The sequence below is a fragment of the Lampetra fluviatilis genome, chromosome 51 (genome assembly GCF_964198595.1).
Source record: "Lampetra fluviatilis chromosome 51, kcLamFluv1.1, whole genome shotgun sequence".
Taxonomy (NCBI): Eukaryota; Metazoa; Chordata; class Hyperoartia; order Petromyzontiformes; family Petromyzontidae; genus Lampetra; species Lampetra fluviatilis.
Genome location: NC_136325.1, coordinates 5,622,868 through 5,645,353, shown reverse-complemented (window position 1 = coordinate 5,645,353; position 22,486 = coordinate 5,622,868). Strand labels below are relative to the sequence as shown.

The following is a 22,486-nucleotide window of genomic DNA, read 5'->3' as shown; positions in this document are numbered from 1 at the left end:
TGATAATGATTAAACCAGCGTGCAAGTAAACATTCATATTATTTGGTTGTGTGTGCAGTTGTGATGGTGGCTGTACGGACAGCTATGATAGAGGCTATGACAGCGCCAGTATGGGTGATGGCGGCTGTATGGGCAGGTGTGACAAGAGGTTTAAATTGTTGTTCTGACGGTGGCTGTATGGGTGACGGTAGCTGTACGGACAGCCATGACGGGGGCTGTGATAATCGTCGTGACCGTGGCTGTACAGGCAGCCATGCGCCGGGGAGTGTGATGGTCGTCTTGACCGTGGCTGTACAGACAGCCATGCGCCGGGGAGTGTGATGGTCGTCTTGACCGTGGCTGTACGGGTGCCTAGAGACTGTGATTGTGGTAGCGGAGCCCTCTCACCCCTCGAACACCTGCGCCGTCTGGTCCGGCCCGAGCAGCAGACAGGCGTGGTAGTGGCGCAGCACAGCCACGATGCACAGGCACAGCCCCGTGGTGTAGCTCCCAGCCAGGCTTGACGACTTCAGCAGCAGCTCTGCCTCCACTACGCTCAGCTCATTCAGCAGCTGCAGGAAACACAGCGGGACGCATGCGAGCGTTAAAACCGTGCCCAGGGACTGTCCCCCCTTCTACCACGCTCAGCTCATTCAGCAGCTGCAGCAGACACAGCGGGACGCATGAGAGCAGTAGAGCCGTGCCCAAGGACCGACCCCCCCCCCCTTCTACCACGCTCGACTCATTCAGCAGATGCAGGAGACACAGCAGAACGCATGCGAGCATTAAAACCGTGCCCAGGGACTGTCCCCCCGACCACGCTCAGCTCATTCGGGATCACCGGAAATTCTGTGCCCCCTTCCCTTGTTAGGGTTCAGGCTTTGTACCTCGGGCTCTTGTAAAAAAAAATACAATTCAGCAGGCAGCCAAAGAGGAGGGGGGGGGGGGCAGTACCTGGATGACGAAGTCGATGAGGCCGTGGATGTTGAGCGAGTGCTCCATGATGTCGAAGATGAACTGGATGTGCTGCACCAGCGGCAGGTGGTATGACGTCCCCGATGCGAAGCTCGTGATCTGCTCGAGCACATTGCTGGCCACCTGATGAACACAACAACAATAATAAGTAATACTTACATTTTATATACAGCGTCATTCAGCATCCCACAACGCTCTACATTAATTACATATAAGGAGCAAATGCCATATAGAAGTGGTTGGCTACGGACGGTGTGAAAGAAGCCGAACAAATACAAAGATCCCTGTATAGCCTGAACGACTGTTGGGGCAAGTGCCGTTAGCAAGTGGCACCTACGACGGCCGGCACGGCAACGCGAGGTGGACAACACCACGCCTGTCCGCCTTTGTCTGCCCAGTGGCGATGTTTTTACACACCAGACTAGGTACACATTTGAGGCCGAGTCGACCTAGGGGAGGCCCAGGACCTGCTCAGATAATCGAACTCGTGTCGCCAGGTTCGTAGCAGATGTCCAGTCGTACACACCGCTGGCCACCATGTGTGTCATGTGCTTGTACCAGCGCGTACCTGCGAGGTGACCTGGTGCTGGTCGAAGTAGGAGAGCTGTTGGAAGCGAGAGAAGATGCCTTCCAGCGTCGGGAAGGATTCCGGCTTACTCCTCTTGCTCTTCTGACTCTCCTCCCCTGTAATGGCACAACTTCGGCTCACATCCGCCACGCGGCACAGTACCGGCCGACAAGACCACAGCTTGGGCGACAAGGCACAGCCAATTCGGTACGACACAAACCAGCTGTTACAAAAGCTGAAAATATACAACCCAGCTGACATGACACAGCCCAGCTGACAAAGCATGACATGGTGGTTATGCACGACTCACGTCATAAGACATGTCCATCTGACAACACACAGTCATGCTAAAAAGCGTAGCCAAACAAATGACAAAGCATTACAAAAGCTGGTTGGGTCGGCATGCCCAGCCATCACACAAACTCTGGTCATCCTCGGAGCGGCTTTTGGCGAACCACTGAACAAAGACGGTCACCGCATGGCGCGCTTTCAGATGCACTTTTGCGGCCGTCTGGAACGCCCTTTCTTCCAATATTAGGAAGCCATTGGGAGCTATGCACTTTTAAATGATCTAGATTGAAAACTCATTTCTTTGGAACGGCTTTACGTGTTTAGTTTACTGTTCTTCCCCTGAACACTTGCGATTGGCTACGTACGGCTCGACAGGCGGCCAACAAACGTACATACAGCCAATTGACGAGACAGGTGTTCAGAAAGACGAACAGAGCCACAGTCCCGGTGTGACGCAGGTAAAGTTCAAAGTTAATTTATTAGGTATAGCCCTGTGAGCCATTCGGCTCTTGAATCGGGTGCAACCGCAACAAACAAAAAAACATGAACAAGAAAACATCTTAAAGTGACTATGTGCAAACAGAAAATCCAAGGAAAGACAGCAAAATATTGCAGAAAAATCACCGTACACCAACCCTGTGCAAATATCCCAGTGGGATGCAAGTCAAACAACAACAACCACAAGACAACTTAGCGATCCCCGGCGGTGCCGGTCACCCTGCAACCCCCCTCTCCCCCCCTCACCGGTCTCGGCCGTGCTCTTCTTGTTGAGGATCTTGAGGATGTCGCGGGTGATGCGCTTGATGTGGTGCCGCGCCTCGTCGCGCTGCCGCCCCACGCCGTACAGCACAATCAGCCGCTGGTTGCACTCGTGCACCGACGACTCGTCCTGCGTGCGTGGGACAGACACACACGTGGTGTAGGAACAGTGTGGTGGAGGGACGGTCAGCGTGGCTCACCACATATCTTTTGATTTTAAACACGGAAGGACCAACACCTCGGCCGTGGCAGATCACTGTTATAATTCAGTGGGCTCACATGACATTGATTTCTCCAAGACAGAGGTTCTTTGCGAGCCATCTGGCTACCATGAGGTTCGTTCACGAGGCTATTCACATACACAAACACAGAGACAATTTCAACCGAGAAGATGGATTCTGGCTTAGCAATCATTGGAAGGATTTGATAATCCATTTCGGGTCTTAATTGATTGTGTTCACGCTTACGGTGACTTTCAGACCACATTCCATTTTCTGCTCCCCCCTCCTCTTTTCCGAACATAGATGGACTCTCGATTTAAAGCTTTCGTGACTGCAGGGATTCATCTTCTTGGCTCTTTCGGTAAAGTCACGTAGAAGGGAAATAATAAAAATAAAACATAATAAAATACAATTCTCACGACGTTATGGCCACAACCCAAGCAGCCGTCCTCAGGTGAAGAACAGGTCTGTCGGAAAGACAGCGTCCTTTCAGACAGAATTGTATTTTATCATGTTTTATTTTTATTATTTTATTATTTCCCTTCTACGTGACTTTACCAAGAACATAGATGAACTCGTCCATCTGGCCAACTGCCAAATCGCTGTCCGTGGTGCTGACTTTAGGAAAAACCGCCACTTTTTTCAAATTTTCTTGCTGCGGATTTCACACCAGTAGACGATTGCTTGTGTTGCAGTCGAAACGTCGTGAGAACTTTTTTTATATTAATATTATTTTATTATTTCTCTTCTACGTGACTTTGCCGAAAGAACCAAGAATATCAAGCGGGATCTCCAGCTCACCTGCACAATGGGGAAGTGTAGCGCGTACTGCAGGTGGCGGGGCAGCTCGTGCGTGGGAGGGAAGATGGGGTCCAGGGGCTTCTCCTTGCGAAGGGGCTTGTCCTCTTTGGTCTGCGTGGGCTTATCCGACGCCGGACTGGGCTTGGGCTCCGAAGCCAGCGGGTCCGTGTCCAGGGGAGAAAACATCTCCTTCCCATGCACCACCCGCACAGAATTTCAATAACAAGCCCTTGAAGCCGGACTTCCAGTAGGCCAGAATTGTGGGTACGCCCGAGATTTATGAAAAAGAACCCCTCTCGTAATGACCACCCCCGTTAACGACGGCCCTCCATAGATCCCAATGTGTAGTGACGAGTGTAGTGTTTATTCGTGTATGTAGTGTAGTGCATGATAGTGTAGAGTAGAACCCCTCTTAACAACCACCCCTGTTAATGACTAATCGCTTAATGACGGGCCTCCATAGAACCCAATGTGTAGTGTATTTTAGTGTATAGTAGTGCAGTGTATAGTAGTGCAGTGTATAGTAGTGCAGTGTATAGTAGTGCAGTGTATAGTAGTGTAGTGTATAGTAGTGCAGTGTATAGTAGTGCAGTGTATAGTAGTGCAGTGTACAGTAGTGCAGTGTATAGTAGTGTAGTGTATAGTAGTGTAGTGTTTAGTAGTGCAGTGTATAGTAGTGCAGTGTTTAGTAGTGCAGTGTATAGTAGTGTAGTGTATAGTAGTGTCGTGTTTAGTAGTGTAGTGTATAGTAGTGCAGTGTATAGTAGTGCAGTGTACAGTAGTGTAGTGTATAGTAGTGTCGTGTTTAGTAGTGTAGTGTATAGTAGTGCAGTGTACAGTAGTGCAGTGTATAGTAGTGCAGTGTACAGTAGTGCAGTGTATAGTAGTGTAGTGTATAGTAGTGTGGTGTATAGTAGTGCAGTGTACAGTAGTGTAGTGTATAGTAGTGTAGTGTATAGTAGTGTAGTGTACAGTAGTGCAGTGTATAGTAGTGTCGTGTTTAGTAGTGTAGTGTATAGTAGTGTAGTGTATAGTAGTGCAGTGTATAGTAGTGCAGTGTATAGTAGTGCAGTGTATAGTAGTGCAGTGTATAGTAGTGCAGTGTATAGTAGTGTAGTGTATAGTAGTGTAGTGTATAGTAGTGTAGTGTATAGTAGTGTAGTGTATAGTAGTGCAGTGTATAGTAGTGTAGTGTATAGTAGTGTAGTGTATAGTAGTGCAGTGTATAGTAGTGCAGTGTATAGTAGTGCAGTGTATAGTAGTGTAGTGTATAGTAGTGCAGTGTATAGTAGTGCAGTGTATAGTAGTGTAGTGTATAGTAGTGTAGTGTATAGTAGTGTAGTGTATAGTAGTGCAGTGTTTAGTAGTGTAGTGTATAGTAGTGTAGTGTATAGTAGTGTAGTGTATAGTAGTGCAGTGTACAGTAGTGCAGTGTATAGTAGTGTAGTGTATAGTAGTGCAGTGTACAGTAGTGCAGTGTATAGTAGTGTAGTGTATAGTAGTGTAGTGTATAGTAGTGTAGTGTATAGTAGTGCAGTGTATAGTAGTGCAGTGTATAGTAATGCAGTGTATAGTAGTGCAGTGTATAGTAGTGTAGTGTATAGTAGTGCAGTGTATAGTAGTGTAGTGTATAGTAGTGCAGTGTATAGTAGTGTAGTGTATAGTAGTGCAGTGTATAGTAGTGTAGTGTATAGTAGTGCAGTGTATAGTAGTGTAGTGTATAGTAGTGTAGTGTATAGTAGTGTAGTGTATAGTAGTGCAGTGTATAGTAGTGCAGTGTATAGTAGTGCAGTGTATAGTAGTGTAGTGTATAGTAGTGCAGTGTATAGTAGTGTAGTGTATAGTAGTGCAGTGTATAGTAGTGTAGTGTATAGTAGTGTAGTGTATAGTAGTGCAGTGTATAGTAGTGCAGTGTATAGTAGTGCAGTGTATAGTAGTGTAGTGTATAGTAGTGCAGTGTATAGTAGTGTAGTGTATAGTAGTGCAGTGTATAGTAGTGTAGTGTATAGTAGTGCAGTGTATAGTAGTGCAGTGTATAGTAGTGCAGTGTATAGTAGTGCAGTGTATAGTAGTGTAGTGTATAGTAGTGCAGTGTACAGTAGTGCAGTGTATAGTAGTGCAGTGTATAGTAGTGCAGTGTATAGTAGTGTAGTGTATAGTAGTGCAGTGTATAGTAGTGCAGTGTATAGTAGTGCAGTGTACAGTAGTGCAGTGTATAGTAGTGCAGTGTATAGTAGTGCAGTGTATAGTAGTGCAGTGTATAGTAGTGCAGTGTATAGTAGTGCAGTGTATAGTAGTGCAGTGTACAGTAGTGCAGTGTATAGTAGTGCAGTGTATAGTAGTGTAGTGTATAGTAGTGCAGTGTATAGTAGTGCAGTGTATAGTAGTGCAGTGTATAGTAGTGCAGTGTATAGTAGTGCAGTGTACAGTAGTGCAGTGTATAGTAGTGCAGTGTATAGTAGTGCAGTGTATAGTAGTGCAGTGTATAGTAGTGCAGTGTATAGTAGTGCAGTGTATAGTAGTGCAGTGTATAGTAGTGCAGTGTATAGTAGTGCAGTGTTTAGTAGTGTAGTGTATAGTAGTGCAGTGTATAGTAGTGCAGTGTATAGTAGTGTAGTGTATAGTAGTGCAGTGTATAGTAGTGTAGTGTATAGTAGTGCAGTGTATAGTAGTGCAGTGTATAGTAGCGCAGTGTATAGTAGTGTAGTGTATAGTAGTGCAGTGTACAGTAGTGCAGTGTATAGTAGTGCAGTGTATAGTAGTGTAGTGTATAGTAGTGCAGTGTATAGTAGTGCAGTGTACAGTAGTGCAGTGTACAGTAGTGCAGTGTATAGTAGTGCAGTGTATAGTAGTGCAGTGTATAGTAGTGCAGTGTATAGTAGTGTAGTGTATAGTAGTGCAGTGTATAGTAGTGTAGTGTATAGTAGTGCAGTGTATAGTAGTGTAGTGTATAGTAGTGCAGTGTATAGTAGTGCAGTGTATAGTAGTGCAGTGTATAGTAGTGCAGTGTATAGTAGTGCAGTGTATAGTAGTGCAGTGTATAGTAGTGTAGTGTATAGTAGTGCAGTGTATAGTAGTGCAGTGTACAGTAGTGCAGTGTACAGTAGTGCAGTGTATAGTAGTGCAGTGTATAGTAGTGCAGTGTATAGTAGTGTAGTGTATAGTAGTGCAGTGTATAGTAGTGCAGTGTATAGTAGTGCAGTGTATAGTAGTGCAGTGTATAGTAGTGCAGTGTATAGTAGTGCAGTGTATAGTAGTGCAGTGTATAGTAGTGCAGTGTATAGTGTAGTGTATAGTAGTGCAGTGTATAGTAGTGTAGTGTATAGTAGTGCAGTGTATAGTAGTGCAGTGTATAGTGTAGTGTATAGTAGTGCAGTGTATAGTGTAGTGTATAGTAGTGCAGTGTATAGTAGTGCAGTGTATAGTAGTGCAGTGTATAGTAGTGTAGTGTATAGTGTAGTGTATAGTAGTGCAGTGTATAGTAGTGTAGTGTATAGTAGTGCAGTGTATAGTAGTGCAGTGTATAGTAGTGCAGTGTATAGTAGTGCAGTGTATAGTAGTGCAGTGTATAGTAGTGCAGTGTATAGTAGTGCAGTGTATAGTAGTGTAGTGTATAGTAGTGCAGTGTTTAGTAGTGTAGTGTATAGTAGTGCAGTGTATAGTAGTGCAGTGTATAGTAGTGCAGTGTATAGTAGTGCAGTGTATAGTAGTGCAGTGTATAGTAGTGCAGTGTATAGTAGTGCAGTGCATAGTAGTGTAGTGTATAGTAGTGCAGTGTATAGTAGTGCAGTGTATAGTAGTGCAGTGTATAGTAGTGCAGTGTATAGTAGTGCGGTGTATAGTAGTGCAGTGCATGGTAGTGCAGTGTATGGTAGTGCAGTGTTTAGTAGTGTAGTGTATAGTAGTGCAGTGTATAGTAGTGCAGTGTATAGTAGTGCAGTGTATAGTAGTGCAGTGTATAGTAGTGCAGTGTATAGTAGTGCAGTGTATGGTAGTGTCGTGTATAGTAGTGCAGTGTATAGTAGTGCAGTGTATAGTAGTGCAGTGTATAGTAGTGTAGTGTATAGTAGTGCAGTGTATAGTAGTGCAGTGTATAGTAGTGCAGTGTATAGTAGTGCAGTGTATAGTAGTGCAGTGTATGGTAGTGTCGTGTATAGTAGTGCAGTGTATAGTAGTGCAGTGTACAGTAGTGCAGTGTATAGTAGTGTAGTGTATAGTAGTGCAGTGTATAGTAGTGCAGTGTACAGTAGTGCAGTGTACAGTAGTGCAGTGTATAGTAGTGCAGTGTACAGTAGTGTAGTGTATAGTAGTGCAGTGTATAGTAGTGCAGTGTACAGTAGTGCAGTGTATAGTAGTGCAGTGTATAGTAGTGCAGTGTATAGTAGTGCAGTGTATAGTAGTGCAGTGTATAGTAGTGCAGTGTACAGTAGTGCAGTGTATAGTAGTGCAGTGTACAGTAGTGCAGTGTATAGTAGTGCAGTGTATAGTAGTGCAGTGTATAGTAGTGCAGTGTATAGTAGTGCAGTGTATAGTAGTGTCATGTTTAGTAGTGTAGTGTATAGTAGTGCAGTGTATAGTAGTGCGGTGTATAGTAGTGCAGTGTACAGTAGTGCAGTGTATGGTAGTGCAGTGTATAGTAGTGCGGTGTATAGTAGTGTCATGTTTAGTAGTGTAGTGTATAGTAGTGCAGTGTATAGTAGTGCAGTGTATAGTAGTGTCGTGTTTAGTAGTGTAGTGTATAGTAGTGTAGTGTATAGTAGTGCAGTGTATAGTAGTGCGGTGTATAGTAGTGCGGTGTATAGTAGTGTGGTGTATAGTAGTGTAGTGTACAGTAGTGCAGTGTATAGTAGTGCGGTGTATAGTAGTGCAGTGTATAGTAGTGCGGTGTATAGTAGTGCAGTGTATAGTAGTGTAGTGTATAGTAGTGCGGTGTATAGTAGTGCAGTGTATAGTAGTGCGGTGTATAGTAGTGCAGTGTATAGTAGTGCGGTGTATAGTAGTGCAGTGTACAGTAGTGCAGTGTATAGTAGTGCAGTGTATAGTAGTGCAGTGTATAGTAGTGCAGTGCATAGTAGTGTCGTGTTTAGTAGTGTAGTGTATAGTAGTGCAGTGTATAGTAGTGCAGTGTATAGTAGTGCAGTGTATAGTAGTGTAGTGTATAGTAGTGTAGTGTATAGTAGTGTAGTGTATAGTAGTGCAGTGTATAGTAGTGCAGTGTATAGTAGTGTAGTGTATAGTAGTGCGGTGTATAGTAGTGTGGTGTATAGTAGTGTAGTGTACAGTGTAGTTTAAAGTAGTGTAGTGTATAGTAGTGTAGTGTATAGTAGTGTAGTGTATAGTAGTGCAGTGTATAGTAGTGCAGTGTATAGTAGTGTAGTGTATAGTAGTGTGGTGTATAGTAGTGTAGTGTACAGTGTAGTTTAAAGTAGTGTAGTGTATAAGAGTAAGCGACTAATCGCTTAACAACGGGCCTCCATAGAGCCCAATATTATTCCTCTGCTAACGACGGGCTGTTTTAGGCACAGTAAATATCATTTAATGCATTCATTAACCGCGTTCCCTTTAATATTACGTGTAAAAATGCTGTAAGAATTTTTATGCATTCATATAAATTGCTTAATTATTATAAAGAACGCTTTTTGGGTGAAAAAGGGTCACGTTCGATGCTATCGGAACGAATTAAGCCTTTAACGTGTATTTACAACACTCGCTTAACGACCGGTTTCGTGGAAACCAATTAATGGCGTTAAGAGGGGTTTTTCTACTGTGTCGCTCGCATTCCTCCAGTATAATTACAGATTCTGAAATACTGTCAATAAATAAATACATAGAGAAAAACATAAACTTATAGGAACACTGTTCCCACACCAATTAAGCTGCTGGGAGGAGACCGATTGTGTATTTATATGGAATTTGGCAAAAATGCACACTTTGATGCCATACTCATCCCCTTGGTGTTTGTAATTCGAAATATAGTTTTACTTTTAAGTTCATCTTATGAACAAAATAAATGCATAAAGTCTGTCGGGATACCTCTGCGGCTCTACGCGTCCAGTGAGCCTCAGACTTGTACGGTGGCGAAATGTTAACTAGCTCGCCTGGCATACAGGAGGTCGTGGGTTCGATCCCGACCCTGGAGGCTATATATATTTGGAGTTTGCATGTTCTCCCTGTGGTCACGTGTATTTTTCTCCTGGTCATCAAGTTTTTCCCTCCAAAATTATAAAAGTGGATTTAGATTATTTGGGTGATATAAGTTTCCGCATAAGCCACTTTGGCGGGCTATCATTTATTGCTCAGTAGGCATTAAATGGTAAAATAAAAATAGTTTATAGTTTTTTTTCACAGCCGTTCCACGGTGAGTGTACGTGACGAAGTTTAAACTGTATGGCAGTGTGTTATTTATTATTAAATTGTAAAGATATAATTGTAAATATTTAGTGAATTCTTATTAAGTCTGAATGCAGTACCTAATGTTGTTATTACTTATCTAAATATAATGGGGGGGTTTTCTTTGCAATTATTTTACGACATGCAATACCAACCCGGAGGCCATCTGTGGTAATAAAGGGCACTAAAGGATGAATTGCAGAAAGTTCTTACTTAATTAAATGAAGGAGTTAATCAATTAAGCCACGTGGTAAATAAAAACTGTGATAGACCTAATAAAATAAAACACATTTTGTGCAGTCACTCATTACCGCAGCCGAAAATAGTGAGTTCAATTTTGCAAGTACAGTAAAACCTTGGACTGCGAGCATAATTCGTTGCGGAAACGTGTTTGTAATCCAAAGCACTCGTACATCAGTTGTGATCACGTGACGCTCGGCAGACAAAGCGTACACACGTACTACTCGTATTGCAAGACCTCGCTCGTTTATCAAATTAATATTTATTGAAAAAATTTGCTCGTCTTGCAAAACACTCGCAGACTATGTTACTCGCAATCCAAGGTTTTACTGTACAGTAGACACTCGATTATCTGCGTGTGGTTTGTCCAATTTGTAGATTTTCCCTTAAAACCAAATAAACAATCTAAAAACAGCTATACATTGTTATTCTTGTAAATGTGTATTACAAGTCACGTGCTTAAACAGAAGAAATATGTGCTCCGGTTAATTCGAAATCCATGCGAGTCCCTCTACAGTACAGTAGTTGCATATCTTTACAACAGTGGGCGGAGTTTGATTGACGTCGATTGGCACGGCTCTGCTATCGACTTAGTGGGCCGAGTCTTCTGCGCGGGAGCAGGAACGTGTTGTAACTGAGCACGCGCATCGATCGGTCGATCGTTAGTATTCATTATGAATCAAAAGAGCAAAAATCGATATCGTCAGTTATGCTTCAAAAACCACTAATTTAAGCCTACATGAGTGTTTTTAGGCATAGACATGCACGGGTAAATGGATATTTGTGGATTATCCACAATTCAGTGATCCGCGGCCGTCCTCCCAGCCATAACACGGATAATCCAGAGTTCTACTGTAAAAATTAAAACATACCATGAAGTCAGTCGGGAACTCAGCCTTGTAGTCGCTCTTGTCCAAATCATCAAAGAGAGTCGTTGCCCCAGAGTCCATTTCCATGGACTCAACCATACCAGACTCCTGGCCAAAAACACACCAGATATCCGCATTCATTTCGGTATCCATGGACAACAATGGGCAGACGCCCCACGTATATGTTGCGCCATAACCAAGGGGGCAGCCGAGAGAGTGAGCGGGAGGGGTGGTGGTTAACCTGGGGTAAATCCCCCCCTGGGTACCCCGTGACTGGAGAAAGAGACCCCAGACCCCCAAGGGGTGGGGGCTAGGGGCCAACGGTTCATTCCCGACCCTTCCAGACTCTTCTGGAAGGTTCGAGGGAAGGTGTGGCTAGGGGCGGGGTAAGCTCCAACTTGTGTATAAAAGCCGGTCCTCTCAACGGGACCGGCAGTGTTTGTCCACTCAAGACCCGAAGACATCTGAAGATGAGACCAGCACCCTGGGACCCTCAACCGAGGCTCTTGTCAGAGCCGGGTTGCAGGGGACCAGCGGTGGGACCCGTACTCTGGCTAGGTCGGGTCAGTCTAGCCTCCCCTAGCTCTCGTAGCGAAGGACCTGTCAGAGCGTAGCCTGGAGTCTGTAGGGCACGCTTGAAGGGAGGATGTACCTCTCTTAGGTTATGGGGTGACGGGGCCGTACCCCGTAGTGTTACAGGGGCCATAGCCGCAAGTCTTACGGCTATTGGTATTGTTATCGTTTATGGTAATAAATGCGTTGCCTCCAAAAGAGAAGTCTCGCTCCACGTTTATACCCACAACATGTACATCGTAACTGTTGTTGACATTTTCTCGTCACAAACCGCCGGTAGCAAAATGAAGATTTTTCTATGGAATTCAAAATGGTCACGCCCGCCCGGCCTCTCTCATCTCTACTTTTCTGAGCCAGTGATAGACATTCCATAATTCTCTGACAGAAGAGATGTCCGTCAATAGACCAACCACCACTGACTTCCCAGAGAAGTGTTAATTATTTAATCAAACCCGATCCCCGAATTGTCATCTCCATGCTTGAGCACTTGACCCAACAAATTGTCGGGACAAGTGCTGTCAGTGAGCACCTATGAAAGCCGGGCCCGGCACACAAGGGGGTGGGGGTAGCCAACAACATGCCCGGCCACCTTTGACTCCAGTGGGGATTTTTACACATCGCACCGGGTACTCATTTGAGGCTGACTCGACCTAGAGGAGGCCCAAGACCAGCTCAGATAATTGTCACCAGTGTTGGCCGTGAGCAGGAATCGAACTCGTGTCGCCAGGTTCGTAGCGCAGCGTGCTTACCGCTACCCGACTGCTCCCCACCGCATGGAGAAGACACACACACCCAAACGCATTTATTTTCATAAAATATTAAATTGCCTTTCCCCCTTCACTTAGCTTCTTCCTCCATTATCTTCCCCTCCCCAAATAAAAGTACAAACATATCCCGCTTGCGGTGCCCACTTGGGTGGGGCAGCGAGCCCAATCTCCCCCTTCTCTAAAGCCAGGAGCACAGAGTTCGTGACCTCTGTCCGCAGAGTTTCTGTACCCCTCCTTGCGCCGCGGCTGGTGCTCTGTACCTGGCTCTTGAGCTTTGGGTAATGACCGAAAGGATGAGATCACGGGTACGAGGGGCCGAAATGAGGTTTCTCCGCAGAGTTTGCCAGGCTCACTCTCCGTGATCGGGCGAGGAGCTCGGTAATCCGGGAGAGCCTTAGAGTCGAGCCGCTGCTCCTCCGGATCGAGAGAAGCCAGTTGAATTGGTTCGGGCACCTGGTAAGGAAGCCCCCCGGTAGACTCCCCCTGAAACTCTAGTGGGCACGTCCCACTGGGGTGAAGACCCCGGGGCCGGCTCAGGACACGCTGGCGGGACTATGTCGCTCAGCTAGCCTGGAAACACCTGGGAATTTCTGCGGGAAGAGCTAGAGTCCGTCGCCAACCAAAGGGAGGTCTGAACTGCCCGACTCAACATGCTGCTGCCGCGACCCTCACCAGGACGAGCGGACTGAGAAACGAGCGACTTAAAAAAAAAAATCACGGTGAAACAACTGCCAAAAGAAACACCGGCCACCTGCCCGACCACTCAGACCTCACCTCCTTCATGTCGGACGAATGGTGCTGAGAATGCTGCATCTTTCCCGAACCGTCGGGCACCGTGTGGGGGTGCGGCGACGGCGTTTGATGCCCGGCTTTCCCCACGGAGCCGGAGCAGACCCCTAAGTTGCCCCCTCCTCCTCCTCCGCCACTGCCCGGGCCCCCCCCAGACGACGACGAGGTGGAGGCGGCGGCGGCCGCCGCGGCTGCTGCGGCGGCGGTGGCAACGGCGGCCGCGGCGGCCGCGCCGCCCCAGGCGAGCTCGCCGCGCGAGATCAGCGTGCACATGTAGCCGTCGTGCCAGAAGACCTCGGCACGCATCAGCTCGCAGAACAGCAGCACCAGGTTAGAGAATTCCATCTTCTCGCTCTCGTTGCTTGGGTCGGCTGCGGAGGGAAGGCGACCATTTAATTTTTTTTTAAAGTACGGCTCGGGGAGGTGTTTTGTTGTTGTTGTTTAATCTTACAGTGCTCTCAAGGGGTAGAGTGACAATCACTCTAAAGTTGAACACGGAGCTGTGGTCAACAACATTTTTATAGCTTTTGCAGACCGTTTAAAGATTTTCAATGCTGAACCTTTTGGTTGTCACCAACAAATAGAATGAACCCAGCCACCTAAGGGCTTGACAACAGGAAAGGGCGAAAGTGGCGATTTTTTTTTATCGCAGTTTCTGAGCAAGTTGCAGGGTGGGGGGTCCCCGTTCACCTCTGTATCTCGAAATGCACTCGCGGCTCAGTGTTAATTTTATTTTGAACATAATAGCGCCACTGTTTATCAAGACATTGTACTCGCTGCAGAGAACCGTGGTGACACGACCGCTGCACTCGATGACAGCTGGCACCAAACTGTGCCACACGCCCTCCTGCATGGCCTTGTGGGAGTCTCGGTACCGATAAAGTTATTTTATTTCATCATTAGATCTCCTTTGCCAGTACCAAAATATAGTAATAGGGTTTTCCCCCTTTTTTTCTGGCAACAAAACTGAAACTTTTTTACAAGGATCCATGTCTGCATTAACCACAATACTTGCAGTCAAAATGCAAACAAAAACACGCTATGATAATTTATGCATTGTCCTGGAAACTGATTGGTCCACACCAAGGGACGGCTTTCTTTTAAGGACAATGCAAATATTATCATAGTGTGTTTTTGTTTGCATTTTGACTGCAAGTATTGTGGTTAATGCAGACATGCATCCTTGTAAGAAGGTTTCAGTTTTGTTGGTGAAAAACCCTATTATCAAGTTATTTTATTGTTTCATTTTGACGATGTACACGTACGTCATCGGAATGGGAAAAGGGTTAAGCCGTCACGGAGACACACAGCACAACGTCAGCGAGCGTCACAACTCCGTCACGTACGGAGGGTGTGCCGCAAGCGGCAGACCAAGCGTGCGGCTCACTTATGATGGGCGCCTGCGTGTCCAGGAAGCGTAGCAGCACGTTCTGGAAGACGGGGAGGCTGGCGCCGGCCAGCGAGCCCGACGAGATCGATTCCTTCTCGTCCAGCACCTCCGACTCACCGCAGCGCTGCTTTGGGCAGTAGAAGTTGGGTGTGGAGGTTGGGTGGGATGGGGGGGGGGATTTGAATACCAGCCTCCACAGAATGTTGGCAGCATGCTTAGGCTGCGCCGTGTCACTTACACACCCGGCCAAAGCAATTACTCCACTGCTACGCGCCTCCGATTGGTACGGTTGTCTATGTATGGTGTGAAAGAAGTTCAACATACATACACACTGCTTGCTCACGGTCTAGGAGCCATCGGTCGGAGCACGTCCCACGTAACGCCAAAATGTCATCACCAAATTTTGCCAACTTCCCATCACCGTGGAGCTCCGATGCTATTTCGCGATGTCCTCGGAGTACTGGGCTAATTGAGGGGTGGGGTCCCCGGTTTATCCGTTATCTCCACAAAGACACAAACCTTTGAGCCCGCTTTACACTTTGAGTGCAGAACAATTCATATTATTTTACAACACACGCGGTGTGTAATATTAACTTAAAAATTTCCAAATAAAAAATTATTTGCTTGGTCTGGACGTAATGTGGCACGAAAATGTTTATACAGTACTAAACTGGCACGTGGCATTTCTGAGAAGCATGCAGACACGGCAAAGAAACAATTCGACTTTGCTGGGCATGCTATTCAAAATTTGATCTTCAGGAGTGTGATGTACCCTTTATAAAAATAAACTGTTGGGGTCTCCCCAAAATACTGTTATATGTGGGATACTGTATGTTCAATCAACATTATTTCGAGAATAAGGTGTAGATGGAAGCGCGCTATGGGTGTACGTCTCGTGTTAGTCACAGCACAGCACTGTGTACGTATGTGGAACTTCTTTTGCACTGTACGGAGATAACCGTGCTAATCAGAGGTGCTGGGGGGGGAAGGACAACAAACTAAACACAAAAAGCAGTTCTAAAGAAATTAGTTTTAAATCTATATTTAAAAGTGCGTAGCTCCAGTGGCATCCAAATATCAGAAGAGCATTCCAGACGGCCACAGAAGCGCATCTGAAAGTTCGCGATGCGGTGACCATCTTTGTTCGACAGCTAGCCAAAAGGCGCTGCTGCTGCTGCTGAGAGGATGACCGTAGTTTGCGTCACGGTTTATGCTCCTTGACGAGATCAGCAAGGTGTTTCGGTTAATTTGTGGCAAGCACTTTGTGTGTGTAATGAGTTGCATGTCTGGTGGGCCGCCCTCAACTCACATCGGCCTCCAGCTCCGCCTGACGCTTTTCGAGAAGCCGCGCGACCACCAGGGCGCGGTGCTTCCCCGATCGCTTGCAGCTGACGGCCCATTCGCAGAGCAGCGTTACGATAGCGTCGTCAGGCATAGCCACCTGGCAGACACGGGCGTCGCGCAAGTTGGGGGTAGTGATAGGGGTTTGGGTACTGATAGGAGTTGGGGGTAGTGATAGGGGTTGGGGTACTGATAGGAGTTGGGGTAGTGATAGGGGTTGGGGGTAGTGATAGGGGTTGGGGTAGTTATAGGGGTTGGGGTAGTGATAGGGGTTGGGGTAGTGATAGGGGTTGGGGTAGTGATAGGGGTTGGGGTAGTGATAGGGGTTGGGGTAGTGATAGGGGTTGGGGTAGTGATAGGGGTTGGGGTAGTGATAGGGGTTGGGGTAGTGATAGGGGTTGGGGTAGTGATAGGGGTTGGGGTAGTGATAGGGGTTGGGGTAGTGATAGGGGTTGGGGTAGTGATAGGGGTTGGGGTAGTGATAGGGGTTGGGGTAGTGATAGGGGTTGGGGTAGTGATAGGGGTTGGGGTAGTGATAGGGGTTGGGGTAGTGATAGGGGTTGGGGTAGTGATAGGGGTTGGGGTAGTGATAGGGGTTGGGGGTAGTGATAGGGGTTGGGGTAGTGATAGGGGTTGGGGTAGTGATAGGGGTTGGGGTAGTGATAGGGGTTGGGGTAGTGATAGGGGTTGGGGTAGTGATAGGGGTTGGGGTAGTGATAGGAGTTGGGGTAGTGATAGGGGTTGGGGGTAGTGATAGGGGTTGGGGTAGTGATAGGGGTTGGGGGTAGTGATAGGGGTTGGGGGAGTGATAGGGGTTGGGGGTAGTGATAGGGGTTGGGGTAGTGATAGGGGTTGGGGGTAGTGATAGGGGTTGGGGTAGTGATAGGGGTTAGAGTAGAATAGGAGTTGGGGTAGTGATAGGGGTTGGGGTAGTGATAGGGGTTGGAGTAGTGATAGCGGTTAGGGTAGTGATAGGGGTTGGGGTAGTGATAGGGGTTGGGGTAGTGATAGGGGTTGGGGTAGTGATAGGGGTTGGGGTAGTGATAGGGGTTGGGGTAGTGATAGGGGTTGGAGTAGTGATAGGGGTTGGAGTAGTGATAGCGGTTGGGGTAGTGATAGGGGTTGGGGTAGTGATAGGGGTTGGGGTAGTGATAGGGGTTGGGGTAGTGATTGGGGTAGTGATTGGGGTTGGGGTAGTGATAGGAGTTGGGGGTAGTGATAGGGGTTGGGGTAGTGATAGGAGTTGGGGGTAGTGATAGGGGTTGGGGTAGTGATAGGGGTTGGGGTAGTGATAGGGGTTGGGGTAGTGATAGGGGTTGGGGGTAGTGATAGGGGTTGGGGGAAGTGATAGGGGTTGGGGTAGTGATAGGAGTTGGGGGTAGTGATAGGGGTTGGGGTAGTGATAGGGGTTGGGGGTAGTGATAGGGGTTGGGGGAAGTGATAGGGGTTGGAGTAGTGATAGGGGTTGGGGGAAGTGATAGGGGTTGGGGTAGTGATAGGGGTTGGGGGTAGTGATAGGGGTTGGGGGTAGTGATAGGGGTTTGGGGTAGTGATAGGGGTTGGGGTAGTGATAGGGGTTGGGGTAGGGCTGGCCATAGCTGGGGGGGCGGGGGTAGCAGTAGCAGGATGGGCTCAGGTTCATTCCCCAGACCTTACCTCCTGACCGTCCTTGCTCTGCGGGGAGCAGAATATCTTGTTGTAGAGCGAGTCGAGGCAGCTGCTGGAGTCGGAGCGGTCAAAGCAGTGCTTGTCAAGCTGCTCCAGGGTATAGAGGACCTTGCTGATGGTGAATCCTGGCAAACGGCAGTGATGTGAAGACGGAGATGAGCACAGGGTCACACGCAGACCCCGTACAGTCATACGCATACACACACTGGGGTTGCTGCGTTATCATTTTTAGCAATTATGAAACAACATAGAATATCAGAGTTATGTTTTTTGTTTGCATTATGACTGCAGGTATTGTGGTCTATGCAAACATGACTCCTTGTAAAAAAGGTGTCAGTTTAGTTGCCAGATAAAATGGTAAAAAAACAATTATCATAATTTTTTACTGGCAAATGAGGTTCCAATGGTGTAAATGCTTACCCCCAGCTCTCATACTCTGATGGTGCATTGTCTTTGAGTTGTGCGCCTTTTGGCGTCATCTGGTCCAACACCATGTGAGACTAGGCTCTAAGGAAAGCTGTCTCGGGTGTGGACCAATCAACTTCAAGGACAGTGCATACATTATCAGAGTTATGTTTTTTGTTTGCATTATGACTGCAGGTATTGTGGTCTATGCAAATATGACTCCTTGTAAAAAAAGGTGTCAGTTTTGTTGCCAGATAAAATGGTAAAAAAACAATTATAATATAGAATAGGTTTTACCCGTTTCTGCAATAAAACAGGTGTGTTAAGATGTTCAAAGACCAAATACATTCCTTTTGCAAGACATCAAAAGTTTGCATTAACCACACATTGTTTTGCCACGAGTATGCCTTGATCCCTTGAAAAATGTATCTATTTGGTATTTAAACATCTTAACACCTGTTTTATTGCCAGAAAGGGTAAAACCTATTCTTCTCTTTTCATCATTCTAGATAATGGCAAAAAGGTCCCATAGATATAATATCAATTTCCGTGATATCGTGATATCTGTTACTCTTAATTTTGTTGCTGGAATTCGACTTTGAATTGTTTGTGTTTTTGTGCTGCATTTCCAGTTCGAATTAAGAACGGTTCTTCAACTGCAGTTCATTCAACTTAAAACGATTTCAATATATTTTTTTGCAAAACACCGTTAACAAGAGGATCGCGGTATAACCGACCACATTGTTGAGCATACATTGTACATGAATTCTAGATTTGAAGCTTTCGTGACTGCAAGGATTCATACTCTTAGGTTTTTTCGGTAAAGTCACGTAGGTAAAAAATAAATAATACAAATAATAGAAGAAATAATAGAAATAAAATAATAAATCACGACGTTTCGGAGGCAACACAAGCTTCCGTCTTCAGGTGGAACCGTCACAGCACAATTGCTGTATCAAGTAAAGAGAAATCTCAAGAGACCCGACCTTGTATATATACTGGTTGAGGGGGGAGGAACCAGCATATATACAAGGTCGGGTCTCTTGGAATTTCTCTTACTTGATACAGCAATTGTGCTGTGATGGTTCCACCTGAAGACGGAAGCTTGTGTTGCCTCCGAAACGTCGTGATTTATTATTTTATTTCTATTATTTCTTCTATAATTTGTATTATTTATTTGGATAAATTATTTATTATTTATTTTTTTCCTACGTGGCTTTACCGAAAAAACCTACGAGTATTGTACATGAATACAGCCGACGGCGTAGTGTGTGCGCGACAGCTGGCGATGACAGACGAGGCCTTTGCGTGTAAGACGCTTGCCGAAGAGTGATGTGGCAGCAGTCGGCGAGAGGACGGTGTGTAACAATTCACTCATCTGACCGTGCCCGTCCAGTGCTCGCCGAGCTGCATTGGCTTCCGGTGGCAAAACTAAAACATTGTAAGGTCTAGTAGTAGGTTTTTACCCTTTAAACTGGTACAAAACTGACACCTTTATACAAGGCATCATGTTTGCAATAACCACAACACAAGTTGTCAAAATGCAAACAAAAAGAAACAACTCTGATAATGATAATAATATGCACTGTCCTTGAAGTTGATTGGTCCACACCCGAGACAGCTTTCCTTAGAGCCTAGTCCCCATTGGTGTTGGACCAGATGACGCCAAAAGGCATATCATTATCATCATCATCATCATCAGAGTTGTTTCTTTTTGTTTGCATTTTGACTGCTTGTGTTGTGGTTATTGCAAACATGATGCCTTGTATAAAGGTGTCAGTTTTGTACCAGTTTAAAGGGTAAAAACCTACTATTATATTTTGCCACTGGTAAAGGAGGTCTCATAGTGTAAATTGTAAGGTCTCTCTCATTATGCACAAAGTGCTTGCCGCAAATGAACCGCAATACCTCGCTGATCTCGTCGAGGAGTGTAAACCATCATCACGCGAACCTTGGTCACATCCTGGCAGCCGTGGCTTTTGGCTGGCCGTCGAACTAAGACAATCAGTGCATCGCGCCCTTTGAGGTATGCGCTTCTGCGCCCATCTGGAATTCTCTTCCTTCCAATATTAGGAAGCCACTGGAGCTATGCACTTGTAAATAATCTAGATTGAAAACTCACTTCTTTAGAACTGCTTTGTGTTTAGTTTGTTGTCCTTCTCCCGCACCTTCAATTCACACGGTTGGCTACGTACTGTGCGGAAGTTCAACAAACTTATGTACATTTGCCAACAACACATGGACTCAACCATGCGTGCGAGATATTTTACTATTTCAGGTGTATTGCCACTTTCATGCAAATATTACTTTTCTGCTCATGGCAGAAACTATACAAATAAACTAAGAAAGACGGTACAAAGACGACACCGCCAACGAGATTAAAAACAGTTTCTTGGACAGAATTAAGATGTCAGATGGTGATAATTCATCAAACCGTGAGTGGGCGGGTGGGTGTAGAGGTGAAATGTAACACGGCCGCTCACCCGCGGTCGACTCCTGGCACTTGTCGAAGGACCAGCGAACCTCCACGGCACGACCTCGCTGACGGATCTGCTGCTCGACCTGCCTCAACCTCCCACGCACCTACATTCAGCAGCCGCCGTCGGCGAGAACACATGAACACCATTGCACTCATTGTACAAAATGTCCTTGATGTTATTTATCTTGTAAATCTTATTTTGTATTGTTTTAGTTGTACCACTGATATCACTCAATAACACATTCCAGCGGAGGGAGCTGGTAGGAACGTTGGGTTGCTCGGTCAATGGCCAGGGTCAACGGCGGCGTGGTGTATTTCGCAAATATGCCCGACTGTGAGGGCGGGCACAAGCCGGCGTGAGTAGGTTAAACGTTGAGTTTTATAAGGGCATCACGGGGTGACCAGCCCCTCCCCACCCAGCCCCACCTCTCCCACCCCTCCCCACCCCACCCCACCTTCCCCACCCAGCCCCTCCCCACCCTCCCGACCCAACCCCTCCCCACCCAGCCCCTCCCCACCCTCCCCACCCAGCCCCTCCCTGCACGAAGGACTGACACAATAATCCCCTGTGGGCTGGTGTAACCAAGAGGTTCCTACCAGTATCACAAGTCAATTCTAGAATGCACAATACAATGCCGCACTCATTACAGCACAGTTCTTGACTGGGACTTGCACTGGCACGTGATGTTTCTGCGCAGCGTGGAGATGCAGCTAACAAACAGCGAGTCAGAATCAGAATCTTTATTTACACTGTTAGAATCCGATGAGCAATTAAGCTCCTTTTCACAAATGTCTAGTGAGCATTACCGTGCTTACGAATGTCAGCTCTTCAATTGCTGAGCATGCGGAAGTGTGACTTTACATTTCGTTCCCATCTACGTAGAATTTTACACACTTTGAGGACAAACTGTAGATGTCAAGGCACTGTCACACGGTGCATGGTGGGGGAAGGGGGGGGGCAGCAGCACCTGCTGGTTGAAGGCGTTGTTGCCCCCGGGCATTGGCAGGCTGGAGGGCGCAAGGGGCAGCAAGTCGAGCGGCGAGCCCGGCGTGTTGGTCTTGCTCTCGTTCTGCGAGTAATTCCACACGAGGGCACTGGGGCAGCACAGAGTCACCGTCTGCAAGAGAAGAAAAGTGCGGGGCGGCGGGTTCGGTTGTTATGGAGTGTCGATAAAGGGACGGGCAGATGTGTGCAACAGCTGACGAAGGCAGCCGGAGTTGCTAATAAAGTCAGACTCAGAATATTTATGCTGGAGGAATCCGATGAGCTATGAAGCTCTTTTTCACAGATTTCCCAGTAGGGGCGGGTGAGAACGTCACAACAAACAGTACAACTAAATTACGGGAGTGCAAAGTACAAGAACGCCAAGGCAGCAAAGCTGACACTCCGATTGAACGGAGATCTCGAGAGTAGTTGGCTGATGGGACTCGGCCAGGTCACCAATGAATGCACATAAAATCACAATTACATTTATTTGCTTATTTGAGCTCTGTGAAATCAAGATTTGGTTTGATTGGGATACGGCAACGACTTTTTGCGGACAGTATAAAGACAGTCCCGTAGCAAGAATAAAGTGGCTCACTGGAAGGAGTAATTTTTTACATTATCTTTTCGTAATTATTCTTTAACACATTTATACTGTTGCACATATTGTCCGTAATGTATGTTCTTAAACAATGTATTTTGTCTGCAAGCGTGTCACTCCTGAAAGAGTATCTAAAATACTCTACAGACACATGTGACTGCATGAAACGCAGACCACAGAGCGTCTATTGGTCTGCAGGCACCTTGTGGGGGCTAAAGGCCCGGCCACCACTGCCGCATCATTACCATCATCATCAATCGTGTGCCCGACTGCTGGATAAACAAATGACTGTGGTGGCAGAAAACGGGAAAAAGGAGACGTCAAATACACCTTTGCTCTGGCATCTCGAGATGCACCTACAGGGGAGGCACGGCATAAACAATCAATGATGATGA

At 46.5% G+C, this 22,486-nt stretch overlaps 1 protein-coding gene across 2 annotated transcripts in view; it reads right to left on the bottom strand.

Annotated features, from left to right (window-relative positions):
- Positions 1-22,486, bottom strand: part of LOC144948879 (mediator of RNA polymerase II transcription subunit 12-like protein) — a 75,645-nt gene that overhangs the window by 30,606 nt on the left and 22,553 nt on the right. For both annotated transcript variants that reach the window (XM_078878586.1, XM_078878587.1), the window contains exons 8-19: positions 21,474-21,623; positions 20,510-20,609; positions 17,610-17,746; positions 15,922-16,053; positions 14,610-14,739; positions 13,208-13,593; positions 11,098-11,201; positions 3,595-3,799; positions 2,558-2,702; positions 1,523-1,638; positions 934-1,077; positions 388-551 (exon numbers count right to left, since the gene is read on the bottom strand). In XM_078878586.1, coding sequence (XP_078734712.1) covers positions 388-551; positions 934-1,077; positions 1,523-1,638; positions 2,558-2,702; positions 3,595-3,799; positions 11,098-11,201; positions 13,208-13,593; positions 14,610-14,739; positions 15,922-16,053; positions 17,610-17,746; positions 20,510-20,609; positions 21,474-21,623 — 1,913 coding nt within the window. The remainder of the gene's footprint in view (positions 1-387; positions 552-933; positions 1,078-1,522; positions 1,639-2,557; positions 2,703-3,594; positions 3,800-11,097; positions 11,202-13,207; positions 13,594-14,609; positions 14,740-15,921; positions 16,054-17,609; positions 17,747-20,509; positions 20,610-21,473; positions 21,624-22,486) is intronic.